Below are 13,828 nucleotides of genomic sequence, written 5' to 3'. Positions count from 1 at the left end.
CATGCGGGTGTGGGGGGGTGTGGACTAGAAATTGTATTGAAGAGATTTTGGAATGAATAATTTAGTTATAGAATAGTAAGATTTGGTTGGTTTTCACTGTCCCCCCTCTTGCAGTACACCATTGATGTATGGTTCAAAACTCGGTGGATAAAAGCTTACTCGTTTTATCTTTCTTTACTTAAATACTAGGCGTTTGTCTATGGCAGGATCCAAACGTGCTTCTAACTTACACGTCATGTGCTGCATTTTCGTTAAATTCACACGTAACTAGTCTAACAAATATTGTAAACATGTCCCTTAAACATTTTTTTTCCTTCAAAATTATACCCTCTTATTTGATGAAGAAAATTACTTCAGTTGATTTTTTTTTTTTATGTGATTGAATTGTGTGAATGACTTCTATTATCGTAAATGAACCATCATAAGCAAAACAATAAACAAAAATGAGTTTGTAAATAAGTAACAATTTAAATTTAGAAGCTTTCACAATATACAATGTAATTTTACGACTGAGGTTTAAGCATGGTCAGATGTAGGCAAATTCTACAAAATCACAATTTGTAGGTTATATGTGTATGCTTTGGACTCTTGATAGAAAGAAATATTTATTGACAATTTTTGTTGACTTTTTAGTGGTCTTGATTCCTCCTATGAAGATGTTGTGGCCCATGATTGAACAACACTTTTGCACAACTTATTTGTTAGATTTGGTGATTTTTAATATTATTTATTTTATTAAAATTGAAGTTTATTAATGAAAGTTATTCTCTTGTTCTCTTTTTAACTTTTTCCAATTTTAGTTTATATTGTTTTTGTTCTATAAGCTAAATCCTTCGTTTTTCTTTCTATCTATCAAGTGTTTTGCCAATTTTCAATCCAATTTCTTTCTCATTTTATTTATTTAATGATAAATACGACAATATAACAAAAAAATAAATTTACAGAGAAAGTCAAACTATAATTTCACCTCGAAACCTTTAAGTCCAATATCCAAATGAGAGAATATTGCAAAAGCTTCATATTATTATCATTAAATTAAGTTTTGTGGAATACCATAAAATAGGTATCATTTTAATAAATTATAATCTTTTTCTTTTTGGAGTTTGGAGGAAATTCTAAATTTCTTGGATAAAAAACTAAAAATATAAAAAGAAATTCTGAATTTCAGTGCCATACATCCCTCGAAAGTTACTGTAACGGGTCGGGTCGGTCAGCCAATAAGGTAAAATTAAAACCCGGATAGTATTTGTTAATTCTTAGTAACGAAAGAATAGGTTTTTGGAAGGGTTTTAGGCAGCCTCCATTGCCAAACTCCTTCTCCTGTGCTTCTCTTTTCACCATTTTTTCTTCTCAAGATTTTCCCTTTCAATGCTAGCAAGCATTCCACAGTTTCCCTTACCTTTTTTTCAGGTTATTAGTCATTTGGGGTAATCTTTTTTCTTCAGTTTTCCAACAAAAGATCCACTGAATATGTGGAGATACATATCTAAACAAGCTTATTCAAGAAAATTGAGGAATACCCATGATTCAGATTTTCTTGGTTTTGCTCAGTCTTTTGGAAAGACTAGACCTTTACAAGGGTTGTGTGAAGAAATTTATAGGAATCCCAACTTGGGTGTGTCTCAAAGTTCAATCTTTACTAGAGTTAATGGAAAAAGTAGATGTTTAGATGGGATGTGTGAAGATAGTTGTAGGAATCACTACTTGGGTTTCTCTGAAAGTTCAATCTTTTCTAGAGTTAAAGGAGATTTTCGAGTTTGTGGATCTTTAGGAATTTTGAGGAGTTATGGTAGTGCTGCAGAGGCTATTGCTTCTACATCTGAAGAAGATATTGATGAAATTCAAGAATTAATTGAGGAAATGAACAAAGAAAATGAGGCTTTGAAGACCAATTTGCAGCCAAAGCAGCCGAAAACAGTAGGTGGGATGGGGATTGGGAAGTATAATTTGCTTAGGAGAAGGCAGATAAAGGTAGAAACTGAAGCATGGGAAGACGCGGCTAAGGAGTATCAGGAGCTGCTGATGGATATGTGTGAGCAAAAGCTGGCGCCAAACTTGCCCTATATTAAATCTTTGTTCTTGGGTTGGTTTGAGCCATTGAGGGATGCCATAGCTGCTGAACAGAAGTTGTGTGATGAAGGTAAGAACCGCGGGGCTTATGCTCCCTTCTTTGATCAGTTGCCTGCTGAAATGATGGCTGTGATTACAATGCACAAGTTGATGGGGTTGCTAATGACTGGTGGAGGAAGTGGTAGTGCTAGAGTGGTGCAAGCTGCTTCCCACATTGGTGAAGCAATTGAGCACGAGGTTCGTCTCTGTCCATTGGGGATTTTTTTTATACTTGCATTGTAGTCAATGACTCTATTCTCTGCTACATTTGTTGTATGTTCCTTAGAGTAATCAACATAACCTCATAGCAACATATGCCAGCAGATTCTCTATTGGAGCGAAATATTGGTGTTTCATTATCTCTTAGGAAGCTAAAATTTTGTCCTATGGGGTTTCTAGTGACCATGTGCCCCTCATCTGGAAAGAATAGGCTGGAGAAAGCGATAGCACAAACACATGAATTGAAATAGATTAAAATTTTACATCCCGGATGGTGAGGGGAAAAGTTGCTTAGTTAGGGTGATATTCCAGTTGATTTTATATCCTTTTGTGTGCTTGTCTTGTATTGATTTATGCAAACTTGTATTTTCCTTCTCTGCGATAACTTGTTTAATTTTATTGCAATCTTTTCACTGAAAATGTCAATGGAACTTAGTTACCATTATAAAAAAAATAAAAATGTCAATGGAACTTGGAGAGGCTGCAATAAGTTTCCATTTCCTTGTTTCAAATGTATTATGATGCAGTATCAATATGGGTGAAATAAGGCTGCCAAAATCTCTCTTTTTGTTTGTTTGGGAGAAAACCCTGGTATACTGTATACAAGTGGTGTACAAAAAGTGGTAGAACCTACAATAAAACATGGTTCTCCACAATGAGCACCGTATCATCAATACTCAATGGAATCTCGTGCGTGTCCAAAAATTAACTAAAATCAGAATGCTGAATACATCGACTGCCCATAATTTTGTTTAGACACTTGAACTACAACTTGTTTTGATTGAACATCTAAACAAATGATGAAGTGTTCCTATTAGACAGAAGACACTTGCCACTCAAACTACAGGCACTCGAAGTACAACCTGTCTTATGAGTTCTTGTATTGTATGTTCTTCTGTTACATTAATGACCTCTCTGTATATAGTGGCGTTGAATCAATGGCTATTTTAGGCTATTGGGAACTTCATGGTTCCTTTTTATGTTGTCTCCATTTGCTAGCCTAAGTTCAGAAGCATCTCTCATGACTAATCAAAAAGTATATAACAAAAAGAGAGCTGTTCAGCCATGCTTGTGTAGTTCATTGGTCCTATTTCAATTCCTTCTCAGGCCAGAATACATAGATTTTTGGAGAAGACAAAGAAAAATGCATTGGATGGGTCCTTGGAAGAAACAGCTGGTGATATAATGAAAGAAAGAGAGAGGCTGAGGAAAAAAGTAAAAATCTTGATGAAGAAACAGAAGCTGCAGCAGGTTCGAAAGATTGTGAAGCAGCAAGATGATGAAAAGCCTTGGGGCCAGGACAACCTTGTCAAGGTTTGTCTTCAACAGTGTCTTCCCTTCGGCACCTTTGTATGATCAGTATTGGAGCTTCCTTTCCTGGGCATGCCCTTGTATTTATAGTAGTTTGTGATTATTTTTTTTGCTGAAAGTAATGCCTTTCTATAGGTTGGCTGCAAATTGATTCAGATATTAATAGAAACCGCCTATATACAGCCTCCAAATGACCAGTTAGATGATTGTCCTCCAGATATTCGGCCAGCATTTATGCACACCCTCAAAACTGTAGAAACAGTGTGAGTACAAACTTAACTCGATGAATTCCTTTCCCTCAGTTGCCTCAATAGAAATAGAGGTAAACAAGAAAAGAAATCCACTCTTTTCATCATGGGGTTCGATGTAGATAACATTTCCGAACCATTCATTGTTGATTTCTTTTGTGGCTTCCGTGATTACAGGAAAGGTAGCAGAAGATATGGTGTGATTCAATGTGATCCACTTGTTCGTAAAGGCTTAGATAAAACTGTGAGTACAGTATTTCACAGATACTCATTGCCCGTTGGGTGATACTGTGATTCTCCTGCTTACATAATCAATTGCCATAGAGGAATTACATATAATGACAGTAAATCTTTTCTCGTGAACAGGCTAGACATATGGTGATTCCATATATGCCGATGCTGGTTCCTCCACAGAATTGGTCAGGGTTAGTATGCAGATCTTCTCTTCTTATTTCCATTCTGTATGCTAGATACTTGAGTTTAGATAATTACTCTATTCTATTTTCTTCCTTTTTTTTCCGTAGTGAATAAAAGGTTTTGTTTCCCGTTGGCCGGAACTTAGTACCTTTGAGGTGTGTCAAAATCCATTCTCAAGATAGTATCTGTGGACTGAGGTTTCTCCCACTTGTTTGTATTGCTAGATTTATTGACCGAAGTTCTTCCGAGTAACCATTACTGTGTGACCTGTTATTGGTATTTGCTTCTTCCTGAAGAACTTGATTGATCTTCAAAGTCACAGTTAAAATTTTGGTCAGTGGTAATTAGATGTCTCTTCAGAGAAAGCTAAACTGATATATGAATAAGGCTTATTGACTTCCTGTGTTGGCGATAGGACCACATATTTGCATCGGCTGCTTGGTTTGGTAATTCCAGCCATTAGATCTCAGAACCATGTATGGATTGGGTTAAATTTCCACATTTTCTGGCAGGTATGACAGAGGTGCATACTTATTTTTACCATCATACATTATGCGGACGCATGGAGCAAAACAGCAGCGTGAAGCAGTTAAAAGAGTTCCAAAGAAGCAATTGGAACCTGTATTCCAGGTTTGCAGGCAGATGTTTCCTTATCTGTAGCATTCAAAATTCGAGCCCTCCACCCCCCATCCCCCCAAAAAAAAAAGATGGAGAAAGAAAATCAGGACTCGTTTTTCACCTTTCTATATGTAATATTCAAAATTCGAGCCCCCCCACCCCCATCCCCAAAAAAAAAGATGGAGAAAGAAAATCAGTACTCGTTTTTCACTGTTCTATATTTTGACCTTTCAGGCACTTGACACTCTTGGTAATACCAAATGGAGGGTGAATAAAAGGGTGCTTGGCATATTAGACAGAATATGGGCTAGTGGAGGCCGTCTTGCTGATTTAGTCGACAGGGAAGATGTGGGTGACTACGCTACATGATGTTGAGATTTTGTTTCCCTTTTGCTTTTTGAGGTTTGTTTAACCACATGCATGTGTTCTTAGAGGTGAGTTGATTTCAGGTACCTTTACCCGAAGAGCCAGACACCGAAGATGAAGAAGAAATCAAGAAATGGAAGTGGAAAGTTAAAGCTGCAAAAAAAGAGAACTGCGAGAGGCATTCTCAGCGGTGTGATATTGAACTCAAATTAGCTGTAAGTTATATCCTCGTCTTATGTTATTCCACTTTTTCCTGTATTGATGTATAGTATTCCATGACCTTTTGTTTTGAAGAGCAGGTTGCGCGGAAAATGAAGGATGAAGAGGGTTTTTATTATCCACATAATCTTGATTTTCGTGGTCGTGCATACCCCATGCACCCGTATTTGAACCATCTTGGTTCTGATTTATGCCGTGGCATCCTTGAATTCTCTGAGGGGCGCCCACTTGGAAAGTCCGGTTTACGCTGGCTGAAGATACATCTAGCAAATGTATATGGTGGTGGTGTTGATAAGTTATCATATGAAGGTCGTGCAGCATTCAGTGAAAACCATGTGGAGGATATTTTTGACTCTGCAGACAGGCCACTGGAAGGAAGGCGTTGGTGGTTGGGGGCGGAAGATCCTTTTCAATGCTTAGCAACATGTATTAACATATCTGAAGCATTGAGAAGCCCTTCTCCAGAGACCTCTATATCTCATATGCCCATTCACCAGGTAATAGATAATGCGAGAATGTTTGTGGTGGAGTTCGTAATGTGTGTGCTTAGCTTGAACCTCTTGAAGGCTCTGTAGATGAGAGGGCTGCAGGAACGAAAAGCTAAATTTATGTTGCAAATTTGTGTACTTCCACTAATTCTAGATGATGCCCACAACTAGTCTAGATGGTTACTGAGGGTATATTGCTTGTGACTGTGTAATATTATGCTGTGAAGTTATTCTCATGGTTTTAGTATTTCCTTAATCAATTTGAAAGGTTGATGAAAGTTGCTTAGGCTTAGGGTTTCGATGGTCATCCTGATAGTTGAACCTTGCTAGCATAGTGATGAACCGGGGGGAGGGGGATTTTCTACCAGAGATTTCGGTTTGTGTGAATGCCCTCAAACTAATGGTGCCATTTAGATAGTTGAGGTCCCAAAGTCATGGGGTCTAGCAGTTAACCTTGGGCTTTAATGAATGAAAGTGCTATGAAGAAAATAAAAATATGTGTTCAAGAGTAATAGCAGACCAAATTACACAGACAAAAGAATTCAAAACATACAATCAAGTAAAATATTTTTTCAAGTGTTGCTGTCTTCAAGGCAGAAGCCACGGGCAATGAGGTGCATGCCTTAGCTCCTATATATTAGTGCTGCTTAAAGGAGGCATAGCACAAACCTATTTTTCATGTAGTTTCAGGGATTAATCATGCCTCATTACTCAAGAGAGCCTTTGACAGCTTAGTTGAAAATGATGCCAAACTCTGCAGCTCAGGCATACTGCATCATCCACACATTTACTAGCTTTCAGAATCCTTTGAACAATCCATGATGCATGCTTGGCAATGTCCAACAAAGAAGTTCCTGTTCTTCCCATAATATCAGTGAACTGTGAATCCATCTTACTCAGAGCTTGTCTTTCTTCTGGCTCAAGTTCCATAGTAGTTTGATCATGACAACTTTGTTTCAAAACCTCCTACTGTCTCAGGTTGGCAAATTCTATCCCAGGCTAGATGTGCTTCTTTGATAAATCAACTCCAATCCACAAAAAACTTCCACATGTAGCTTCAATTATCTTTACCACTTTCTTTGGAAGGATAAATGTCTCAGAACACTGACTGACTGACTGACTGACTTAATCAACTTGGCTCTACCTACATAGGATAAGAATTTTGTGGTCCAAGACTTTGTCCTACTCAAGATCTTATCTATCAAGGGCGGACAGTTGACACCTTCTTTGTACTCAAAGGCACCCCTAAGTATCTTATAATGAGTTCACCTTTATTGAAGCCGTAGATTCCCAGGATTTCCTGTTGTACTTCTCTTGACACTCCTCCACAATAAACAGAACCTTTTGATGGATTAGCAAATAAGACCAGAGGCTTGTGAGAAACATTGAAACTGATCAAATACGTATTGACTGACATAGCATCTCCTCTACAAAACAGGAGTAAATCACCTGCAAACCAAGTTGGATTAGGTTCAATTTGGCATATTTAGGATGGACGTTAAAGTTTCGAATTTTCCCCCATTGCTTCAATAGTCTACTTAGATGTTCCATTGCTAAAACAAACAAGAATGGGGACAATGAATCTCCTTGTCTCAAGCCTTTCTTAGCTTCAAAAGGCTTAGATGGTTTCCCATTAATGATGATGGAATAGGACACTATCTGCACACATGCCATTAGCCATTCAATAATGATACTAGGGAAATATAGGCTGATCAGTATCTGCTCTAGATAGGCCACTCAACAGAATCATATCCTTTTTTTGCATGTCAACATTGAGCATGCATCTAGGTGATACCCCTTTACTAATTCATAGAGTAGAATATTGTCAGTGATAACCCTTCCTTGAACAAATTCTGCTTGACTAGAATCCACCAGACAGTTCATAACATTCTGCATTCTCTTTTGTGAGTACTTCAGAGATCAACTTATACAACAAGAGATTGGTGGAAGTTCTCTGATAGAAGAAAAATTCTGTACTTCAGGAATCAATCTGACAGTGGTGCAATTTATGCCCTTGAACATCCAAGTAGTCTGAAAAAAATTGCAGTACTGCATATGAGACTTCACAATGATAGGCCATGTTTTCTTGAATGTTGTGTGATATTTGTTTTAGCTTACTTTCAATGGTTGTATAATTGAGGTTGTAAACACTCCTCTCATTTCGTTGTTCTAGTGGGAATCCTATAATTTTTTCATTAATTTAGTGCAATTTTGTATTTCACCTACAATGTTAGTATTGCACGTTATAATCCAGATTACTGGGTATGTTGTTGTACTTTATAACTATTACTTTTAGTTAATCTTTCTCATGTAATAAATATTACATCCTTAATAATTAAGTAATATTTTTCGTGAAATCTTTAGGAAAATTGAACTCATGAATAATAAATCCCTATTTCTAAGAAAATCTATTGTTGAAGAGCCATCTGTTAATCACTAAAGGATGAACTAAACATTCTAATATGTGGTAGCTTTAGACTTTACTTAAAATGTTGTTGCATGTATACGTCATGTTTTGAAGTTTTACCTACAGTGTGAATCTGATTGTCTGCTTATGACTTTTAATGAAGGATGGGTCGTGCAATGGGTTACAACATTATGCCGCCCTTGGCAGGGATAAGGTAATGCATGTCCTTTTTTGTTGCCTTCTTTAAGACTGTAAGATTGATTCATTGAATATTTACTCAAAAAAAAGATTGATTCATTGCATAAGCTGTCTTTGTTTGATATCAAGTATGCCTGCTCTGGGCTTGAGTTGCAGCATTAGCTAATTCAGCATTCAAATGTACTTGACAAATTATGGCATAGTTTTGTGTTGTGTACTACAGAATTAATCCTAAATGGTGCTAAAATGTTTTGAGTTGGCATGTTTTGACCGAGTTTGGATTACTTTACAGTTAGGAGCAGCTGCAGTCAATCTTGTTGCTGGAGACAAGCCTGCTGATGTTTACTCTGGAATTGCTGCTCGGTGAGTTACTATTTAGCCACTAAACTGCACTTCCCCTACTTCCTTTCTTTTGCTTTCACTCCTTCAATGTGGCTTTCAATCCTAGAAGACTTAAGTCTGAGACCAGCTGTAGAAAATGCTGCAGGACGTTTGATCAAATTCACTGTGTCTTGTCTTTGGTGAGAAGAGATTATAGATTGATAATATATCTACCAATTTTTTCTTGTGATAGAGAGATGCTTAAACTTAAGCTGTTGTAATTGTGATTGATGGACTCAGGATTAGATGTAAATTTCATATATAGAGATTAGAGAGGATCATTTGTGTAATAGTGTAATAGTATTCTAGTAGTAACCTATATAATGATGCCAAAATTACTAGGCTGGATCAACAATTATCCTTTCCTTCTGTGATAGGAATGCTTTTGTGATTAATCTTAGTTCCTAGACAATCTTTGACAGGAGACTACAATTTTTCTATATGATGATTGTAAGTTTCTTTCTTCAACCAGAGTTCTTGATATTATGAAGAGAGATGCAGATAAAGATCCTGCAACTGATCCAAATGTGATGCGTGCCAGGCTGTTAATTAACCAGGTTTGTCTTTGATGTGTCTAAATTCTTTGGGCTTATGTACTGCAATGATGGATTTTTTTTCAGAGTTTTATGGAGTAATATATGAGGGGCATACATCTATATTTCTATGTCTGCTGAATGATAGACACTCTATAGTTTTTTTGGAGAGGTATTTATATTAATAAATAACACAAAGAGAGTGATAGATTTTCTGTACAAGTGAACAAAAGAAGAAAAGAAAACCAAAAGTATGTTCCTCTTCAACTGATGGATTCTATGAATTCTAACAATGTTTCTGCCTCATTAGCATACTCCAGCTTACATCAAGAATGAAATAGCAAAAGATAATTAAACTTAATCCTCTGAACTGATTTGCACTACTCTTCACTCGTCAGAGCATCATTATAATGTGCTAAATAATATTTCTTTCTGTAACGCGTTGCTTTTAATTGCTAACTCAGGTGGACAGGAAGTTGGTCAAGCAAACAGTGATGACATCAGTGTACGGTGTCACATATATTGGTGCTCGTGACCAAATCAAGAGAAGATTGAAGGAGCGTGGTGCCATTGAAGATGATAATGAGTTGTTTTCAGCAGCTTGTTATGCGGCAAAAGTATGAACTTAGATTATTCAAATCTGCTTGGGCTTTTCAATATAATCATATAAATGGATTTATAGTAAAGTCATGGCATATCAAAATAAATCTGTCTATCTCAAATAGGTAATCCTTTCCTTGAGGTTAGTCCTGAAGTGTTGTCTAACAGTAATATGGGTCATCACTTATTCATATTAAAAAGAAGTAAATGTGGTTCGTCTTTTCACTGTTCTCTATACAAACTATCTTCTGTTCTATTCCACAAAACACAAAAGTCAATGTAGGGGTCCAACATTCTCCCAGCAAATGTTAGAAGTCATATTTTTATCTTCTTTCAAATCATAGTGTTGTTTAAACAAACCAAAAAAAATTGATGGGAATGAGGTCTAGTACCCATGCAAAATGTAGTATTACTCCAATCCTAAGACTTGCGTTCATATCGACTCCAACAATCAAATTTAACTTTGGTCAAACATATTTTCAGATAAATTTATGCAGTCTTACAAAATTCTAGATCTTCTACATAGTACATGATTGTACTTGCGTGTAATTTAAATCATTTTGCCATTTCATGGTGAAACATATTTCTACATTTAGTCTTGAATGTGGCTTTGGCCAACACCAAAACTTACCTTTGGGAGTCAAATTGGGATGTTTTGGGATGGAGTGAGTGGTTTGAAACATTATGTAACTACATTTAGAGGTCCTTGAGGTTGCTGTTGAATTACATGTCTATACTTTATGTTGTCTATTTAGCGTCAATGTTCCTTTAAATGCTGTTCTGTATCTGCTTATGTACTTGATCTTATTATCTTTCACACATGGTCAGACCACGTTGACTGCCTTAGGAGAGATGTTTGAAGCAGCCAGAAGTATCATGAGTTGGCTTGGAGATTGTGCAAAGGTTTGCTTTTTATTCCAATTATCACATTAATTAATTAGTTCATGTATTGAATTTTGAGTTATTAAATTAAAATTTTAGTGGTTAAACCTGTTAAGAATCTCAAGTTTGATGTATGATGCATAATTTTTGTCTCGGTAGTTGTTTAAATGTGCGCTGCAGTCTATCCCTTGATCCTAGTTCAGTGACTTCCTTGTTCTGATATTAGTACAGAAGCTGATCTTTAGGATTATATAAGCTGGAACTTAAAAAAATTTTGATGCTTCCACATGTTCTGGTCTATGCTGGATGTGAAAAGCAGTAGCATAAGCTAAAATTGCAACAACAACAACAAACCCAGGTTCCCACAAGTGGGGTTTGGTGATGGTAGAGCGTATGTAGACCTTACCCCTACCTTTGAGAAGGTAGAGACTGAATCCGAAAGACTCTTCGGCTGAGCAAACAGTGAAGAAGTGGCAATAGCAACAAATACAAACAACAGCAAGATGATAAGATATTGAAATAATAGGTAGTGATAGAAATCTAAAAATAAAAGGGGGAAGAAACGAATAATACTAGAACTCTGGGATGACAAATCATATTGTGTTACCCTCTAATTGGACTCAATGTGGTGTTAGTCAATGAATTTGAAAGTGCTTTGTTTGTAATTGTAATCTTAGGGAGGAAAACCCTTTCAGATGGGAAATGTTTTGAAGGTAAAGGAATGAAAACAAAATAATGTCAAACACCAGTATCACCTGATTATGTTGCTCCTGTTTTTTTTTCATTTCGATGGATTTTGAAGTTTTTATGGTCTCGTTTTCTTTTTACTAATGGTTAACACTTTATTATCCAGATTATTGCCATGGAAAACCAGCCTGTACGATGGACTACTCCACTTGGACTTCCTGTTGTGCAACCTTACCGCAAATTAGGAAGGCATCTTGTAATGTTCTGATGCATTCAAAGCTTAAATTGCATGGAATTTCAAACTATCTTATGTCTTTGACATATTTCATATTCGAAGATCACTAACTAATTGTGACTTTAAACTCTATGCAGATTAAAACTTCTCTTCAGATTTTGACATTACAGCGTGAAACAGATAAGGTTTGCTTGCATTTAACTTGTCTTTCTCCTTCACTCATAATGCTTATACAACAAAAAAAAAATGAATGGAATAACATGCAATTACACTGTTCGAAAACGTGAAACTAATTGGAGATGTTGGATCAATGACTGTGAATTGCAACTATAAGTTGGAAGTTAGGTGGTGTTTTCTGTTATTCATGCTCTTATCATAAATTATAGGTAATGGTTAAGCGACAGAGAACAGCATTCCCTCCAAATTTTGTTCACTCTCTTGATGGTTCCCACATGATGATGACTGCCATTACCTGCAAAGAAGCTGGCTTAAGTTTTGCAGGTTTGTATTGCTGCCTATTTTCTTTCCGGTCACATGAAATGTCAAGTGCCCGTGTGAATAAGCGTCAATTGATACATGCTAATGTTTTCATTCCAATATTGATGGCAGGAGTGCATGACTCATACTGGACACATGCATCTGACGTTGACCAAATGAACAAGATTTTGAGAGAAAAATTTGTTGAACTCTACGACGCACCCATACTGGAAAATGTAAGTTTTTTTTGGAAGTTGCCCTTCAAGACATTAATGATTCTCGCATTAAACAAACTTCAATCTACTGTAAACTGTTGTAGCCCTTCTTATCCTCATCAAATTTGCATTGGATTTTGCTTATGTTTTCTTCAAGATAAGACTGCTAAAGGCTAAAGTATAGCGTGTCACAAATTATTAACACACTATTAATTGTTAACAGTTACTGGAGAGTTTTCAGCAGTCATTCCCTGACTTGCAGTTCCCCCCGTTACCGGAGCGGGGTGATTTTGATCTAAGAGAAGTTCTGGAATCTCCCTATTTTTTCAACTAGTCGAGCAGTCTTATTTTTTCGATTTTATGTGGTCTGGTGTTTGCTTTCTCCCTACAATGACAAAACTCAATGGGATCTTCAAACTCTTGGATCGATGGCGCTAGGCCAACTGCTGCGCTGGAAGTCAAGAAACACGAGCGTATACTGACACATTGGCTGCTCCACCTGGATGACCCTGTCACATGCTACTGCAGAAAGTGGCATTGACCATACATGTTGGACAAGCTTAGGATTTCCAGGATGAGTCAGGTTGCTACGCCCATAAGCTACTCTATGAAAAGTTGTACTGAGTGAAAGCAGTCGGGCTAATGGTTTCGATGAAATATTATTCGTGTACAAGCATGTGGAGGAAGGCGTAAGCAAAAGCGAAAACGCCCTCCAGCGCTGGAAAGACAAACTAATGAAGACTGACCTTATATGACTCTACATAGTGCTGAGTAAAACAGTAAGACAATAGCTTCTTCCCCCTTTTTTACCTCAATAAAATCTTATAATTACTTGCTTTTGTACCATTTACATAGCAGGTTGTATATATATCTTTTATGGTGAAATGTCACCTCATTTTTTATACCTCTTATATCTTTATCCTAAGCTTTGTTGTAATAAGAATACAGTTCACAGATTTTTTTTTTATAATAGAAAGAAGTTATATTGTTGTTATTGTTCATGCAATTAGTACATGATATGCCAAGCAAGGACCTACTATTCCTTCCTCCTTTCCCCGATACCGACGGTGAAATAGTATTTTTACAAGATCACTAAGGAGCTCGTTTGGATGATGAACAAGTTATTTCGAGATTAGTTTTCTAACCCTCGGTGTGGGACAAAAACAACACTACAATTTCAGGATAACTAATCTTGGGATAAGTTATCACATGAATTAA

General features: G+C 36.7%; 1 protein-coding gene across 1 annotated transcript; it reads left to right on the top strand.

The window, feature by feature from the left end:
* The first annotated feature begins 1,271 nt into the window (after positions 1-1,271).
* On the top strand, positions 1,272-13,584 carry LOC102578215 (DNA-directed RNA polymerase 1, mitochondrial). The gene is made up of 19 exons (XM_006348571.2): positions 1,272-2,307; positions 3,436-3,642; positions 3,775-3,902; positions 4,065-4,131; positions 4,254-4,312; positions 4,817-4,934; positions 5,157-5,270; positions 5,372-5,503; positions 5,588-6,004; positions 8,566-8,616; positions 8,893-8,963; positions 9,454-9,538; positions 9,979-10,131; positions 10,943-11,017; positions 11,850-11,939; positions 12,056-12,103; positions 12,305-12,419; positions 12,528-12,631; positions 12,834-13,584. The coding sequence occupies exons 1-19, from the start codon at positions 1,471-1,473 to the stop codon at positions 12,942-12,944; spliced, it is 2,982 nt and encodes a 993-aa protein (XP_006348633.1). The 5' UTR covers positions 1,272-1,470; the 3' UTR covers positions 12,945-13,584.
* The last annotated feature ends 244 nt before the right edge of the window (positions 13,585-13,828 follow it).

This window comes from Solanum tuberosum, unplaced genomic scaffold (assembly GCF_000226075.1).
Source record: "Solanum tuberosum cultivar DM 1-3 516 R44 unplaced genomic scaffold, SolTub_3.0 scf00103, whole genome shotgun sequence".
NCBI lineage: Eukaryota > Viridiplantae > Streptophyta > Magnoliopsida > Solanales > Solanaceae > Solanum > Solanum tuberosum.
Note: the sequence above shows the minus strand (reverse complement) of the source record. Positions and strands in the feature narration are given on the sequence as shown.

Excerpts from the sequence above, each read along its gene's own strand:
- LOC102578215 (XM_006348571.2), top strand. The coding sequence starts at position 1,471 with ATGTGGAGATACATATCTAAACAAGCTTATTCAAGAAAATTGAGGAAT. Across the intron at positions 3,643-3,774 it reads GCCAGGACAACCTTGTCAAG|GTTGGCTGCAAATTGATTCA; the intron begins GTTTGTCTTCAA and ends GCCTTTCTATAG. Across the intron at positions 4,132-4,253 it reads GTAAAGGCTTAGATAAAACT|GCTAGACATATGGTGATTCC; the intron begins GTGAGTACAGTA and ends TCTCGTGAACAG.